General features: G+C 38.3%; 1 protein-coding gene across 3 annotated transcripts; it reads left to right on the top strand.

The window, feature by feature from the left end:
* The first annotated feature begins 5,985 nt into the window (after positions 1-5,985).
* Positions 5,986-17,410, top strand: SNRNP48 (small nuclear ribonucleoprotein U11/U12 subunit 48). Of its 3 annotated transcripts, none has more exons than XM_088131534.1 (9): positions 5,986-6,308; positions 7,644-7,757; positions 10,075-10,135; positions 10,845-10,910; positions 12,150-12,338; positions 12,758-12,879; positions 13,677-13,798; positions 14,663-14,823; positions 16,507-17,410. In XM_088131534.1, exons 1-9 carry the CDS (start codon positions 6,186-6,188, stop codon positions 16,608-16,610), a joined length of 1,062 nt encoding a protein of 353 aa, XP_087987660.1. In that variant the 5' UTR covers positions 5,986-6,185; the 3' UTR covers positions 16,611-17,410. The 3 variants fall into 3 exon arrangements, with proteins under 3 accessions (XP_087987660.1, XP_007442361.2, XP_087987661.1); XM_007442299.3 differs by having other exon boundaries at positions 5,987-6,308; positions 14,659-14,823; XM_088131535.1 differs by lacking the exon at positions 5,986-6,308 and adding an exon at positions 6,328-7,003.
* The last annotated feature ends 596 nt before the right edge of the window (positions 17,411-18,006 follow it).

Raw genomic sequence — 18,006 nt, forward strand, 5'->3', positions numbered from 1 at the left:
TTGACGGGAGAGAATAAGGCTATGCCAGCTAAAGCTCCACAAAGAGTACAGAGAGAACTGCAGCAAGGAAAGATTTCCCAAGACAGAAGACTCAAAAGCTCTGCAGAGCCGTAGCGTTTCAACTAACAACCCCCCCCCCCCAAGCTTTGCTGCTGTGTCAAATGAGCCTCAGCCGAGCCAGCTAAAAATTGGCTCAGCCGACGCTGTATGAAATTATGGATCGATTCAGAGTTGATTCAGAACGGGCTGAAAGACTTCATCTGGAAATGCCAAACTTCCCACATGCTTTTCAAAGGCAATTCTATACTGTATGAAGAACGGGAAAGACAAGCTTTAGACTGAGATGTTGAACTGGAATAAAAGGCACAAGACTGAAATGATCTCATTATGGCAGCCATGCTGGCTGGGGAATTCTGGGAGTTGAAGTCCACTCATCTTAAAGTGGCCAAGTTTGGACAACACTGCATTATGGACTGGAATGCTGTTGTTGAGACCAGTAAGACAAGAAGGAGATTGGGATGATCACCCCTGGGATCAGAATGACACTTACAGGACTAGAATTATCACTCCTGAGATGGAACACCCAGGACAAGATCCGAAGCAGTGGTCTGCTGTAGCCGGCTCATGAGAGCCAATTATTAAATTTTCAGGAATGTTGTGAGTTGCTGGAGAGCAGAGCTTAGCCATGATGCGTAGTGAACAGATCAGCTGTTTGGAAGCTTGCATCACAGTGGTGGCAGCGGAGCCAGTTGTTAAACATTTATTAGCATACCGCTGATCTGAAGTGATGGCTTTTGGAAATAGGTAAAATGGGCAAGCAAATACATGTCGTTATGCTGTTCCCTTTTGAGCTGAACAATATTATGAAAAGCAGGGGAAAGACTAGTGAGGAAAAGAAATGGAGGCAAGAGATAAAGAAAAGGAAATCTAACTCAATCTACTTTACACCAATGCCATTCACCAGGGGTCAGCCAGAGGCGATGACGCCACCACCACTGCCATTTCTAGGGGCTTGTTGCTCTGTCTACAACAAGGTGGCTGATGAAGCTGTTGCCAAAATGGCCACCTGAGGAGACAGCAAGTGCTCCCTTATTCTCTCGTGGAAGCCAGGTAAATATATTTCTTTTTGGGACCATGGGCTGGATGATTTCAGATGGCAGGCCGCATCTGGTTTGTGGGCTGTAGGTTGCCAACCCCTGCCATTCACTATACCTTTCCATTCCTTTCTGTCCTTGCAAACCATTCTTGCTTCCAGCATATCAATACATAAATCATCTGTTGCCTTTTGTTTTTTAAACAACTCACCTCTTTTTCTTTAGGATCTCATCGATTTTGTCTACCCATGACTTTCTCAGTTGTCCCCTTCCTCTCATCCCATTCATTCTCCCTTCACATTTTTGTTTTATCATACACTTCTCATTTATCCTTTGTATGTGACCAAACCACTTTTTTCACATCCTTGTCTTACTCCAAAGTTAAACCACTTGCTAAGCATTCATTTTATTCCCTCAGGTGCTGTACTTCCATCATTTACCTCTCTTATTGCAATATCAATTTTATTTCAGTCATAGACCAGCATACAACTAATAACATAACAATTATGCTGAAATAGAAATAAAAATAAAAAGTCATATTGATAGAATAAAGATAGAATCATTAATGTAAAATTACAGAGTACAGGAATTAAAATGCAAGGAATCCTATAAAATTACAATTTATTTTACAATGAATAATCTAAATGCAATAAATAACTAGGATAGATAACTATAAAAGGGCATAAGTAATACTAGAATTTATAAAACACTATGAGATTGTAAAGCCATGCTAACTTATATTAAGTCCAATACTTGCTGAAGTCCTGCTAGGGTTTGTTGGGATTAAGACAATTATGGTCCAACCAATTATAACTAAGAAGTAGCAAAATAAAACATAGAATGGTATATGTATATTTAAAAGGGGAAGAGAGGAAAAAAGAGGGAGAAGAAGGAAAGGGGGAAAAAAGGAAGGGAAAATATACTGAGTTATGGAAGTCTAGTTAAGGCTCAGCATCACCTCACTTGGAGGAGTTCTTTATGCTTAATCATGGCTCTGACACAGAATCAGGCTTTATTTCTCACATTTGTAATTTCTCAGTGACCTGCAGAAATTTGGCCAGCATAAAGCTGCACCGCTCACTCTCACTTCTCATATCCTTCCAAACAGAGTTCTTCCAATGCCTTGGCGAGTGCTCTGGGCTAGCCATTTATAGTTACAGTCACCTTTCCCTTTGCATAAAGTAACCAAACGGCATTCTTCCAGCTGTCAGGTACAGCTGCAGGGCCCATTTGGAAAGCAAACGTGTCACACTTCTGAAATCTTGGCAGCAGTTAGAGTCCAGGTGTACTAAACGGGGTTCTTCACTTCCTGCTGTGAAAGCTGCTAGGCATATTTGGTTACAGATAGGTACACTGCTATGATTTGACCCAAATCACATGAGAAGTTGATGTTGTGGGGTGATTCAGATATGAGAATAACAGGGATAATGTTTTATTGGAATGCTTGGGCTAAACAAGGAATTAATACTTTTAATCAGTTGATTTTTAATGGTTGTTTTAAAGATTTTGAGATACAGGTAGTCCTCGTTTAGTGACCACAGTTGGGACTGGCAACGGGGTTGTTAAGCAAAGCAGTCACTAAGTGAAACCATGAATGTGCTTATGATCTTACTGCAACTTTCCTTTGCTTTACAGACCTGTGAAGGTCATAAATGTGAAGATTTGTCGCAAAGTTACTTTTTCATCACCATTGTAACTGCAAATGGTTGCTAAACGAGGCAGTCACTAAACAATGCCTACCTGTATTGTCTTTTCAGTTTGACTTGCCTTCAATATACACTTGACAATATACACAATTGAAACGTATTAATTAAAGAGTATGACCTAGATACGTAGCAGCCTCCAAGTACCTGGAATTTTAGCTTCTCTAAGAGATGCTGAACTTGAATGAAAATCAACAATTCAATTTTATATGCTGTTAAGAAGTGAAATGAAAGTTTTACTTATGTATTTGATCTGTGAAAGGAAGAATGAAAAATCCAGTTTTGGAAAATCAATGGATTCATGTATTAAAAACACAAAATACACTTCTTATGATTTAAAAATGAAATATTCTTTTGGGTCAACTGGAGACCTCAGAGTGTGTGTTCAAAAGGATGAACAAAAGAGATGAACAATAGATATTTTATGTTAGCAATGTAAAGACATTTTAACTCAGTGTTTCTCAGCTTTGATAACTTTAAGATGTGTGGATTGGCTGGGGAATTCTGGGAGTTGAAGTTCACGCATCTTAAAGTTGCCAAGGTTGAGAAACATTGCTTGATTTGATCTTGTTCTATTATAGGTCAAATTCAAAGTTTCAAATTAATATGTATGTTAACATAATTTTATAAAAAAATATATTTATGGATCTCAATGTGATGTTGAATTATATTCCTAAAATGTGGAATTTGTGACCTTATGAAAAGCTTTGGCTTTATTGAGCTTGGGGTACAGCAGAGAAGATAATCGTATGTAACTGGAAAGAAAGGCACTCCTTGATTTTAAAGAATGAATCCAGGATATGAGTTATCTATTTTTGAAAGTCTTTGTGCTCTAAAAATGAGAAGATGGCACATTATGCTGTTACGTATATGGTCCTGATTTAATAAACTTAACAATTAAATTCACAGTGAATAAAATGGGACTAAAATTAAATATAAAGAAGACCAAACTAATGACAACAGATAGAACAGTCAGTCTTAGAATTGACAAGGAAGATACTGAAGTGGTGGACAGCTTCTGCCTTTTAGGATCAACCATCAACAATAAATGAACAAGCAGTCAAGAAATACGCCACAGACTAGCACCCACTAGAGCAGGCATGAAGGCCTTGGGAAAGATATTCAGATGCCGTGATATGTGTATAGCAGGGGTTCCCAACCTGGGGTGCGAGATGGAATTTCAGGGAGTGCAATGAAGAGTGGCTTGTGTCCCTTAGTGATGAGTCACAAGTCATCACTCAGCCAGCTGCCAGTGTGCCTTGGGGACCACATCTTCAAATGTGGTATTACTTGTGTAGGGGGTGCAAACAATCAATTTCCTAGAGGTACAGGGCATAGAAAGGGTTGGGAACCACTGATCTATACCTACGAAGATCAGAATCGTGCAAGCCATGGTATTCCCTGCCATACTCTATGGAAGCAAAAGATGGACTTTGAAGAAGCAAGGTAGGAAGAGTATGGATGCTTTTGAACTTCAGTGTTGGAGAAGACTCCTGAGAATACCGTGACAAATATTGGGCAGTTTGCTATTAAGTACAATCAAAGCCCACTTTTTCCCCAAGCTTATTCATACTATCCAAGCTAGGTCTTCGAAACTAGAGACTGCCTTGCAGGCCATCATACTGTTGCCTGATTCCAACCAACTAGGAAGGTGCATGCAAACAAATGCTGTTAGATAATACAAATCACATGAGAAATTAATAGTCATAACATATTCCCAGCAACATTATTATAATGAATTACATTTAAAGATCACAAAAAAGCTCATCACTGCACTAAGAATGGCTGTCATTCTCTTAGGAGGAATGTCTTTCCTGACTCACTCAGCTGGACATCAAAGGGCTGTCCTTCACTTCCACCCACTAGGAGACTGTCATTTAACATTTAAAACACATAAATAAATAAATAAATAAATAAATAAATAAATAAATAAATAAATAAGGTTAATAGGTAATTAAGTAAAGCATTTCAGCAGAAGATGCTGTATATTCCATCTCATTTGTACTTTTTTCACTTGTTTTCTTTCCCAATCCATTTTGTGCCTTCTGTATGGTCCATGCTTAGTTCCCATTGATTTCATTCATCAGAATGTCAGTAATTCATATTAGTAGTTATTCACAGCTCACATTATAAGCATCTGGCTTTAAAAGAGCTCCCGTTACTTCCTACAGACATTTTCTTTTCTTTTAGCATCACCCTTTTTCATAATGTTCTTTTTGTGTGCAGGAGTGCAATTTCCTTATCTCCAATTACTAAGTTCCCCGAGTACATGACATGATTGGGTACAAGTATATTGCCCCATGTCAGAAATACTATAAATAATACAATTTTCCATCTGGTGCACTCCAGATGTGCTGGCACTGCAACCCTAGATACCCCAAATCTCCTGGTTTCTAGCCTGGTGCTTTAAACCACTATGCCAGACTAGATTAGTATCACACTATATACTGGTATGATAATGTATTAAATCATATCTTCTGTTTGCCATGGCAATATGTGGTGTGCAACTATTTTTGATTCTCTCTCCCACTGCCCCCATTCCCCCACCCCTACCCCTATTGCAGGACTATACTTTAGAATTCAATTAGCTTAATTTGTGACTACTGTAAACTGCATTTTTGAGAGGATGCCTATAACATTCATTGGCTGTATAAATCAGGAAAAAAATCTAGGCACTGAGCATAAACAAGAGGCTTGTATGAATGATGCTGAGAAATACTGTATGGTTTAAAGGGAAGCAATATAAAATGCATTAACCGTCTTCGTGAAAATGAAGTTTCTGACCATTAATTGGCTTTCATTTATAATTAATAAGGAAAAAATGCAAAAAAAAAAGCAAAAAAAATGCATTAAGTATGAAATTGGTTAAGTAAAACTGGTTGCATTCAGCTTCAAAAGTCTGGAGAAAAATTAAACTTTGATGTGCTTTTTTGAGCTTGTTTCTCAACGGTTAAAAAATATATATAAATATACACGAAAACGAAAAACAAGCATTAATCTTAGACTGATTAGGCATAACTAAACCCGTTCAGATCTCAGAAAGAAAAGACTGGCCACTTAACGCATCGGAAATGTTTGACTAGTCAATGATCCTTCTGACGTCTGCTGAAGATGCTCGCTTGCACTGCTTCAGTCCGCCAACAGGGGCCGTTCCTCTCGCTTCTCTCACGGTCGGGCGTAGCTGAAAAAATATCGCGAGACTCCACTGCGGAATGCTTTTTAAGCCAGGGAGCTTGAAGCTTTGTTCGACTTTTGTTAGTTGTTGTAGTAGCTGCACTTTTTATTATTATAGGTCGGTAGTATCCTAGACATCTTCGCTAGAAATGGCTATCTTGACCCAGCGAAGCTTCCAGGTTCAAAGTAGGACGTTACCTTGCCAGAAGTGAAGATGGTGTCGCCCCTGAATTTGGGCGAAATTGAAGCGAGAGTGCCTTTTCCCAAGATGGCTGCCGCGGCAGACAGCCCGGTGGGGAAGAGTCTTCTGTCGTTTTCCCTGTGGTTTGGGACCCCGGTAAGGCTCCCTTCGAGAGGCAGCGGGTCAGGGTGCGAGGGGGAGCTGCGTTGCCCCTCTGCTCACGCGGCGAGGAAGGAAGGGCATTCAGCAAGAGCTTTGATTCAGCTCCGTGCAACAAACAGCTTCTGCCAAACCTCTTACGGGGTTACTTGCCTGGCCTGCGCAAATCTGGACGACCACCAGACGTAGTTGGGATTTGCTGCATCCCTCTGCTGCCATCTAGGGATCATCCGGACTTTTGCAGCTCAAATAAGACAATTCTACTATATTGGGACCACGTGTGTGATTTTGCAATAATTAACTGGGAGACGGTGGGTTCTAGTCCTGCCTTAGGCGCAAAGCCAGCTGGGTGACTGTGGCCAGTCACACTCTCTCAGCCCTTGGAAGGAGGCAATAGCAAACCATTTTGGAAATCTTGCCAAGAAAACTGCAGTGACTTGCCCAGGCAGCCAGTTGGGGCAGCATGTAACCAGAAGTGGTTGATGGTCCAAAAACTAAGCAGGATAGAGCCTGGGTAGGACTACTTGGATGGGAGAGCACCAGGAATCATAAGGGCATCTACCGAGTAAACATGGAAGACAAACAAAAATGCCTGGAAGTTGGAAGCAGCAAACCATTTATGTATTGCTGCCAAGAAAACTACTTGGATGTTCATCAGGAGTTCAGCTCAGCTTGGAGGAGCCTTTGTCTAAGTTAGTGTTTGTTATCCCTTCTCTACTGCATTGCAATTCGAGAATGCTTAATCTGTTCTTGATTCATTTTTTAAAACATTTCTGGTGAAGGCTGAGTGAGAGGAAAAGAGGGAGAGCAAGGAGATGCTCTTGAACATTTCATTCATCTAGGAGATCTGAAACTTGCTTTCTTTAATCTCATAGTTGACAGTTTTCCTGCTAGTTTAATACTTATTATTGGGGGTGGTTGTGCCTTTGAGTCATTGTTCACTCCTGGCAACTGCCTGGACTAGTCCCTTGGCAAGATTTTGGAGGTGGCTTGCCATTGTCTTCTTCCTAGGGCTGAAAGAGAGTAACTGGCCCAAGGTCACCCAGCTGGCTTTGTGCCTAATGATACTCCCACCTCCTATTTGCCCCACAACAGCAACCCTATAAGGAAGGTTAGGCTGAGAGAATGACTGGCTCAAAGCGTTCATGCCTAAGGGAGGACTAGAACTTGCAGTTTCTTTGTTTTAGTTCAGCCCCTTAACAACTTTATCAGATAGGGCACAGGGGAACTGAAAGATGAAAAAGCGTGTTTTGCTGTCAAACGTATCTACTATTCTGAAGAAGTCTTGCCACTGTGCTTCATGCTAAAAAGTATTTTCTTCTTTTTCTCTAGTATGAGAAAGTGACCTGTCCCTATGATGCTAATCACCAAATGCCTAAATCTTCCCTGGAAAAACATATGATATCCTGTAGATTGAGGAAACTAGAATATTCTAAAGAGGAAGAGGTAATGCTTTGCTGTTTTTTTCCCCTTTTAAAATTTATATTTTGAGGATGAGAAGAAAATATTTTCCATTATTTTGAAAAGAAGGTAGCTTTAGATTTTTGAAATGGATACCCATTTAGATGGACATCCAGACTATTTTTTTTCTCTAAATTTGTTACTGCAAAACATCCATAACACACATTGTTTGCAAATCAATACAGATGTTAAAATCAAAGTCATGGATGAGCAATTTGGAGGCTATTCTTCCTACAACTCATTGAGCCCCTCCACTCTCTCCTGATGCCCAGCTGATGGGGGAGAGGATTTGATAGCTGCTAGTGGTAGGAGAGCAGTGATAGCTTTTAGAGAAGACTTCCCATCCTGCCAGAAACCTGCTGCCAAAACCATGACTGTAATTTGCTATATTGTGACTCGCTTTTACATCCAGAAACGTGACTGGGAACAAGTAGAAGCTGTGTTTGTTTTGCTGCTGTCTTTGGTTTGCTCTCTTATGGTTCTTTTACTTCATTCTAGTACTTCTGCTAGTTTCAGCAAGTGTTTTGTTATTTTTTATAAAGTTTACTTTAAATACATTCCAGAATTACACCGATGATAAGGTTATCACAATCTTAGATAAGGGATAAATACCATGCTTTCTGTGGATGCCAGTATACAGTGGTACCTTGGTTCACGAACTTAATTCGTTCCGCGACTCTGGTCGCGAACCGAATTGGTCGTGAACCGAATCAAATTTTCCCATAAGATTCAATGTAAACACGGTTAATCCGTTCTGACCCCTCTGAATTTGGTCGCGACCCGATTTTTTATTGCGTCCCAAATAAAATTTCCCCATAAGGTTCAATGTAATTACAGTTAATCCGTTCTGAACCATATGTTTTTTTTTAAACCACAAAAATATGACACAAAGTACAGTACGAAGAGAGAGAAAGCTAACCTTGCTCGACGCGACTTCTGGCGTGGAGGACAGGAAGGCGGGTGGGGAGGCGGTTACTGCTTGGAGGGAGAGTCCCCCTCCCTACAGGAAGCCGTGACCACGTGTCACAGGAGGAAAAATGGCCGCGGATCCTGTTCGTCACCCGATGCGGAGTTTGCGAACGGAGGCAAAATTTTGCAACCGGAGCTGTTCGTGAACTGAATTGTTCGTGAACAGAAGCGTTCGTGAACTGAGGTACCACTGTACTTGCTTATATTCTTGGTGCCCAGGGATCTTGTCCCACCTGATTTTTTAAAAGTTAAAATAAAAATCAGTAAAACCTGCCTGTAACATAATCTTTACTGGTAAGAATGTCTTGGTTCCACAAAGGCCACTTATGTCACCATATAAAATTAAACTTCTGTATCACTTAAAGAGGCAGTGGTCCACCCACTCCTCGCAAAGCCATCCCTAGACCTGACTGTTTTGGACAACTTTCATCTAGTTTCCAGCCTTCTCTTTTTAGGGAAGGTGGTTGAGAAGGTAGTTGCCTTGCAGTTTCAGAGGGGTCTGGATGAAGTGGATTATCTGGACTCCTTCCAGTCAGATTTCAGGCTATGGGACTGAAATGGCATTGGTTCCACTTGTGGATGATCTCTAGAAGGAACAGAATGGGGATAGTGCATCCATCCTTGGTCTCCTTGATTTCTCAGTGGTTTTTAATACCATCAAACATTATACCCTTCTGGACCGGCTCTGGGAGTTAGGAATTGGGGCACAGTGTTGTACTGGTTTTCCTCCTTCCTCCATTGTTGATTCCAGTAGGAGGAAGAGGTCTGCCCCACAGCCCCTCTTGTGTGGGGTGCCACAGGGTTCAGCTCTCTCCCCACTAATGTTTAACATCTACATGAAGCCACTGGGTAAGGTCATTTGTTAGCATAGGATAAGGTATCATTGGTATGCTGATAACACTCAGCTGTATATCTCTACCTCTGGCCAGTCAAGTGATACTGTGGAGGTTCTGCGTCAGTGCCTGGAAGCTGTGGGGCCTGGATGGGGAAGAGCACGTTTGAACCCAACCCCAGTAAGGCAGGGTTGGGTTTTAGGGCCTCCTGCATCCGGTGAGTTGTGCTGTGCACCAATATAGTGAAAAATTATAAAGAGAGTGAGAACTGGATGTGACTCTAGTACAGTTTTGAAACTCAGGTACCAGTCTTAAGGATCTACAAGACCATTTATGAGGCTGAATTAGGAAATTGAATATTTTATTAGTGAAGTCCATTATAGTGTGTGTGTTTATCTGCTATTTTATCTGTTTGCATTTTCTATTAATTTCAAAGGCTGGTAGTTGACCAACTACATTTCCATTTGATAGTATTATTTTACATATATTTTGCCTCCTAGGCTGAAATGTATGATTCTACTTTTTTCTATGAAAAAGGCAAAATTCCTAAAGTTCAAATGGGTGAGTATGAATGTGATAATAAATATAAATATTAAAGTATCAGTACCAAAAAGTAACACAAATGCTAGTTGACATTCTTAGAAGTGAGAATAAAAACATCAGACCAATTCTTGCACCTATTCTCAGTATAAAATCTTGATATAATGCTCTCAGTATAAAATTTCATCTCTTTGCTTAAAAGGAGTCTATTTACTATCTAGATTAGAATTAGAAGTTAAATGCAAATTAAATTGCATTTTTGAAATACTTTTATTTTCAAGGTTCAGAATCAGCATATACAGAGGAGTTCTTCATACTGTAAAGAGACGGTTTGAGATTATTTTGTATAATGCTTGGTTAATGATGGTTATTAAATAAGCTACAATTAGCTGGATCATAATAAGGCAAGTGAAAACCAACCACCTCAAACCGACAAACAGATAAAAATATTGTGGCTTAACATGATGTATGAACTGAATTAGTTTGTCTATCACAAGACTTGTTTTTTTAAAATCTGTAATTTTTGTTTCTCTTGATTTTGTAAGATTCAAAGAGTCTGGAATATTAAAAATGACTAGGAAAACAAATGATTTCCAATATTACAAATTTCTGAATATATCGTTAACATTGCTCAGTACTGCAAAAGTGTAGCCTGTGTTTTTCAGACACTATATTTATTGATTATAGAAGTATAATTAACATTCCTGTGTCATCTTTTATTTTGCTGCAGATAAGGATTTGCAATTTGACATTATTAAAAAAGCCATGGCTAAAGAGTGTGGAAATTATTGCCCAGGTAAGTGAAAGCTAAGTTACTTCATTGTGGGGTCCACCAACATCTGCTTGGCATAAAAACTGTGGTGCTGATTGAGATTCTGAGCACCAATTTTGGTTTTTATTTACTTGCCCTGCTTCGTATGCTGAATAATGTTCTGATATCAGGAACTCCTCTCACTGAATCTCTCTATCTCCCTTTTCTGTCCCCTGGGAACTTACTAAATACATTTGCTTTTATGGGGCTCAGTCACTCTGTTTTGCCAACATGCAGCCTATCCCTAACAGAGAAATCATTTCCATCAGCAAATCCAAAATTGGGACTATGATTTCGAGCATATTATTTAATCCTGCTGAGACAATGAGATATATTACAGAAAATAATGAGACGCTTCAATGAAGTTTAAGCATATACCGTACCATAGGGCAAGAATACTGTGTTCCCTAAAAACTGGGTATAGCCCCCAGTCCTCCACAGATTGCTGCTGAAATATAATTTTTGATATGAGAAAGGGGGAAGCTTACTAAACACATGGGAATAATTTTTTATTTGAATTTAATATTTGTCTGGTCTTACTCTCGTCTTATTTTAACTCTCTTTTTCTACAGTGTTACCTCAGCATCTCACTTAAAGACACAGTGCAGTCCTCAGCCCCCTAAATTACAAGCCTTACTGTAAGGATATAAGAGGGGTGACTTCCTTTCTTAGCAAATGCCAGTTTGTCCTGGGAGGAAATAGCCTGACTTTAATTATAGTAGTAATAGGTCAAATGAAGTCACTAGCCTCAGCTGAAACATCACAAATTGCCATCAGGCCACTTGCAACATAAAACTGGTTTAGCACCTATTAGTCTCACCCATGGAGAGAGCCCGTCTGGTGTAGCAGTTAAGGCATCAGGCTAGAAACCGGGAGACCATGAGCTGTAGTCCCACCTTAGGCCCAAAACCAGCTAGATGACTTATGAATGTATTGGCCAACAAGTCGTTGTCATGGTTAGCCAAGGTTACCATGATTTGTGATGACAAGACTTTTTCTACCGAAAAGTTAAGGAAGGAGGCTAGCAACAAACTAAAACAAATCATAGCTCAATTCTGATGTTTCTTCTGGGAGGAAAAAGGTTACATCTAATTTTGTATGCCATGTTATTTTTCTAATGAACTTTGAATTCTTGCTAGTAGAATGGAAGGTATTCCTCTAATTCAGTACGTTGGTGTTTGTGTTGGTTTTGATTGATAGATCCAACCTGTTCTCACATTTTAGGAGCTTATTCATCTCAGCCTGTGGAAGTTCCACAAAACCACAAGCGTTACATCTGTGATCTGACCCAAGCTGACCGCCTTGCAATTTATGATTACGTCCTTGCAGAGACAAAGAACCAGAGGTCAAGATCTCAACTGACAGAAAATGACAGTGACCTGTTTGTAGATTTGGCAGCAAAAGTCAGCCAAGGTCTGGAAGCAAATTCTACAGCTGTACTTTGTACGATACCTAAAAATCACAAAACATGCCTCTTGCTGAGACATCCTTTTTTTCTCTGTTAAATTGGGCTGCCAATATTATCCCCCCGTTTTCTTATACATTCCTAGGTTAATGAACTTGAATTAAAATTAATGGGACATGAACTGGCCTGCTGCATCTGCAGCAGGTGATCAACCTTTACTCCACTGCTGAGACAGAGATTGCAATCACAGCAGTGACATTAATTTGCTTTACTAGTTATCTTGAAAGAACCCTCCTAGTGAAACTGTAGTCTAGGTTACAGTCCTTTGCTGATATTATCTATCATATATGGCCTTCATTTTTGTACATATATTACTAAATACATGCACTGGAATGATTGTGTCTAACATACTTTTTTTCCCTTTTAGATGATGGCCAGAAAGGTCCAAAATCTCATCTTGAAATTCTTGCAGAGATGCGGGATTATAAAAGACGGCGGCAATCATACAGAGCTAAGAATGTTCACATAACAAAGAAATCCTACACAGAGGTGAGGTCTATATAATTTAGGAGCCATTTTGTCTCAAAATATTTCCTTATGAATTTAAAAACATCTATGTATGAAATACCTTAAACAGTTTTCCAAAAATACTGTGAGTTGAAGATACCAGTGTGTATGTGCTATTGCTGTAGTAATACATTGGAGGTTGCAATAAGGTGAATTTGCCTAATCTTAAAAAGTTTATGACCCTTTAATACTTGGTGTCAATTATTGTAGCACTCTTAGGTTTACTATAGTTCATAGTTTTACTATTGCCAGTCCAGTAGGGATGGGTAATTATAGCCAGCACATGACAAAAAATGCGAATAATATTTGGATGGATAAATGTAGTACAGGCCTAGTGACCATCTCTCTAATGGTTGTTTTATAAGCCAGCTCTAATATTTAGCTCTTCATTGATGGATGTTTACTTTTACTTTTGTTCCAATTTCTCTATAATTGCTTAAGATAATTTTTAATACAACATTAACAATATTAACAAGCTACATTATCTTTCTATATGCTTTTTTATCTTTATATTTTATATTGGGCCAATTATTTTACAAAGTTTTATAGCAACTGGAACACATTAGTAACCAAACAAAAAAAGGAGTGTGTAGAGAAATGTGTAGAGAAAAAAGGATGCTGGGTAGAGGCACAGTTGAAGGAATGAATATAAACAAATTACACATAAATCATCATATCAGTGTAGTTATGTGTAAGGAGGTTTTCCATCTGATTATTTAGTATGTTCTGTCGTAACTTTAATATTTTATCTAATATCAGCATTTCTGATCTTTACTCAGGTAATCAGAGATGTGATTGGGGTACACATGGAAGAACTTGCCACTCATTGGCAGGAAGAGAACCGAAATACTGAAGTTCATGAAGATGAAAAATCCTCTTTTTCAGCAAAGTCTTCAGGAAGGTATGAATTATTGTTGCCAAATCCTTACTGCTTTCTGAATTGGCAGTAACTTAAGAAATTGCATTTATTTGTTCCTCTGTTAATTCAAATGGAACTATAATAAATTATTTTCAGATTATGTCTGCATATCATGGGTATCATGCTATACCCAGTGTTCAATACAGTTTTCTTCCGCTCTGCCCAATACCTATCTTTTGTGATGTTACTGATTTTATTTTTAAAAAGTTGTAGAAACTCTATTCTTTCTTGCTTTGTTGCTTAGAATTGGAATGTTGGCCAGTTACTGACAACAGATCATCTGTCCTTTGATAGTTGTGAAATATTCAGTGAAGTCAAGAATGCATGTGTGACAAGCTGGGTTTTGTTTAAATATTGTGTCATGACAAGTGGCAGAAGCAAGTTGTCTTTGCAAAGCACAATAGCATTCAGAGAGCAGGGTCAAATATCACTAAAAATAATGGCATTCTCCTTGCAATATTTTGCAGAAAGATTTTTCATAATTTGAACTGAATTAGAAACACAACTTTATTCACTGACCACCTTCTTAAGCACTGGCATCATTAAATGGCAATACAACATTCAAATGACAGTGTGGAGCAAACAATACAGTAGTAGACATTTCCCTCTACTCCCCGTTAGTTCTGGTGCAGCTGAGATCTGATAGCAGTGGGGATGCAGTAATTTCAGCTGGGATCGTGGGCTATGTGTTAAAGCCCAGTCCTCTCCTCCACTATTTCTGTGCAGCTAATTGTTTTGCCATCAGTGGCATTCTTCGCTGAGAGCAAAATAAGCACCCACTCCCATCCCCAACATTGACAATCGAGATCACTGCCATGGCATAATTACTGTCTTTTCTTTAGTAAGGAAGAGCGAAGGTCTGCGTCAGCTGATTCCAGACAATCTTGTGGAAGTTCAAAGGATATTGATTATTCTCGACATAGAAGGAATTCCAGCAGAAGTCCAGGCAGACGAAAAAGAAGTCGAGAAAGAGAAAGAGAGAGAGATTCCCGAAGGAAAAGAGAGAGGCAAGTAACCTCTTTGGTTTCTGACTTTTGTTGAACTAATGCAATATTATATCACAGGCTGGGATTGCAGAACATACTTAACTTGGTTACATTCAGTGTTAATCCAAAGGAGAGAATTTCACACATTTTTCATTCAGTTACTGGCTTTAAGTCTTCCTATACTTGTCCAAGATATTACTAATTTGATACCAGAATCAATTCCAAATTCAACCATATATTTTTTTTAAAAAACAGATTTCATAATAACCAGCTAAAACAAATAATATGGAAATCTGCAGGTCATAATTTCTCCTATTTCAGGGAAAGTACTAAAAAAATCCTTTAATAAAGCAATTAAAAGTAACTTCAAAATTGGCCATCAGTTACTTAGGCTGACCAAGTTAAAATAAACTACTCATTGTAGACTTCCATGAATTTATTCCTGTCTTCTTACTTCAACTGGCATATAACAGGCTATGATTTTTTTAAAAAATGCTGTTGGGAATATATGGATTATGAAATGGCATAAATCAAAGGATAAAGGCTTTGCACATAAAATGGCATTGGATTCTGTTTTGACTACTAAATATATAGAAAGGGATGAAATATTTCTCCAACTAATTGTGATTTTAAGGCAGGATTTCATTCAGGATTTATAAGCAAAATAACTTCTCTTCATAAAATCAGGGTGACTAAATGTAGCTTTTAATTGGAAATTGTGTTATTCAGTGTAGGATTAAGCCTTAAATGGTAGAAAGTTTTTAAAAATGAGTTCTTTACTAGTCCCCCAAACCTCTTTTGTGGCCTGGATAATTTCATCTACTTAGATACATTGCTATACCTGTAAAAAAAATAAAATAAATAAATAAATAATAATAATAATAATAATAGTTATGAAGTATACACTGTATAAGCAACAGGGTTATGTGAATGTCAGGACTGGCTATGTTTTGATACTGTGACACTTCTGAGGTAAATTTCTGATAACTGAACCAAGTAGCTTTCTTAATAACGTTGATTCATATTCGCAGTATAAGATATTACTTATATGTTATCTTATTAAAAATAACCATCATTTAGTCTACTGGCAGAAGTGTTATATAGGTTGTGTTCACACAACCAAACTAAGCCAAAATGTGGTCTGCTTATTTGTGGCTTAGCTCAGTCACATTGTAAACCATGCTTTATGGGTTAGCATTCTGTGAATCTGGACAGTTTATTTAGTAAACAGTGTTTAAGTAAATTTTAGTTTGTGCTTTAAGAACAGTCACTGTGAGTGTTAACTGCAAGAGAGTGAATAGAATATTTTTCTCTCCTGTGTCTCCTTATTGCACATTGGAGAAAAATAACAGATTCTCCTCTGTTGGAGCAAAGAACAGTTTCAGGAGAAGGGAGACACTGAAAACAGGAGAGAAAAAATATTGGTAAATTAACCATCCTTTATATAGCACAGTACTGTGACCTCTCTCTGAAACTGACTCACTTTGTTCAGTGCAGTTTGATTTAAGATTGAGGGGAAAAGAGTTACTCCAAGATTCTGTATTCTAAGTAGCTGATGAAAAAGGTAACAAAAGATAAGTATCAGCAAAAACAGCAGTATATATTTCAATTTCATTTCAGTATGCATGAGCATTAAAAGGTTAAACCCTAGTTTCATGAAAAGATGAGATTTTTCTAAAAATACTGTCTTTCATTTTGTTTCAGAGATGAAGGAAAGCATCATAAAAGAAGAAAATAATACTTGTATCTCCATTACAAGATACGTGGAGCCAAAACTGAGTTGTATCTATTTCATTCCAGTAGCATAATCACGGTGTGTAATATCACACTGACAGCTAAGATGTACTGTCTTAGCCACTTTAATAAACATCATTTGAAATCTCTGTCACACTCATAAACTGGATAGTTTGTGTAATTATTCATAAGGCTAGCTACTCCCCCTTAGGTCAATTAAGTTGTTGGTTCTGATATTAAACTATTATGTTAGTATGTTTTTAGTAACATTCATCCAGAATCTCTCTTTCTGTAGCTTGGTTATTATTCAGTATATACACTGCAGTTAGGGACAGCATAGAAGACGCCTTGACTGCCTTCTGCAGAATAGCATTTCAATTACTTGTACAGTATTATCACATCCAGCTTAGCCTCTTCCTACCAAGGCTAAACATACTGATTTTATTTATTTGATAGATTTATAGCCTGCCATTCCTAGGAGCACATGGTAGCTTACATCCCTTCATTTTATCCCTATATTTACCCTGGGAGACAGGTTGTGCTGACAGACCAGAATTACCCAGGTAGTTTCCATAGCTGAGGGTGCACTTGAACCTGGGCCTTTCCAATCTTAATATAACTTCTTCATCACTGCACCACATTGGTTTTTCTGATACAGCTACCTGATTATCCTTGTTGCTCTTATTGGACTCATTCCAATTTAAAGATTCAGACAAAATGTGCCCAGAATACAGTGTTTAAAGAATTAGTTACTATTTAAATGATCATGAAATAATAAAGCAAATTTTTCCTCTTATTTCAGTGTAACCATTCCCAAATACAAGTTTTAATAAACTGAATTATTTTGATAGTGCCAATAAACAGAAAATGTTCAGTGTTCTCATGGTATTGCAGATAAAGATTTGACACATGTATATCCAGAAATTAGGAAATAAAGACAATGGACATCTGTAGGCTGTTTACGCACTTGTTGCCCAGAAATAGTGTATATGGTTCTCAAGTGTGAAAGGAGCAATCTAGAAGATACTTGTTAAGATCAGAGTCTGGAGGGAGCTCTGGTAGAACCTGCTAGCTTGACACTATTTATTTAACGTATGGCACATTCACATAGCAATTCAATAGAATAAAAACACGAGATAAAATACAAAATATGAAGTATAAAATATAAAATAAAATTATAAACATGTCTAGATTACAAATATAATTTCTTACTCCATTTGTCACAGCCAGGAAATCAATGAAATCTCCATTATAGGCTCTGTGTCAAGTCCACGATGTCCAACTCTCAGTTCTGAAGCATTCTCATGGAACCAGACTTGGTTCAGAAAAATACTTCTTTATTAAGGAGTACATGTAGCTTGTAAACAGAACATTGCTAAAACTAACGCCTTGGGTAAACCTCCCTCTATTGACCTCTCTCCTTCCTCCCCCTCATCCCCGAGCTTCTTCCTGGTTCTTTGGGCCCCAGCT

Source organism: Python bivittatus, unplaced genomic scaffold (assembly GCF_059951505.1).
Source record: "Python bivittatus isolate LINGU-HERP-01145 unplaced genomic scaffold, Pbiv_v1 ctg000960_np1212, whole genome shotgun sequence".
Lineage (NCBI taxonomy): Eukaryota > Metazoa > Chordata > Lepidosauria > Squamata > Pythonidae > Python > Python bivittatus.

Bases quoted from the DNA above. Each gene is read 5' to 3' on its own strand.
- SNRNP48 (XM_088131534.1), top strand. From the start codon at position 6,186: ATGGTGTCGCCCCTGAATTTGGGCGAAATTGAAGCGAGAGTGCCTTTT. The intron at 10,136-10,844 runs GTGAGTATGAAT...ATTTTGCTGCAG, and splicing joins AATTCCTAAAGTTCAAATGG to ATAAGGATTTGCAATTTGAC. The intron at 12,880-13,676 runs GTGAGGTCTATA...ATCTTTACTCAG, and splicing joins CAAAGAAATCCTACACAGAG to GTAATCAGAGATGTGATTGG.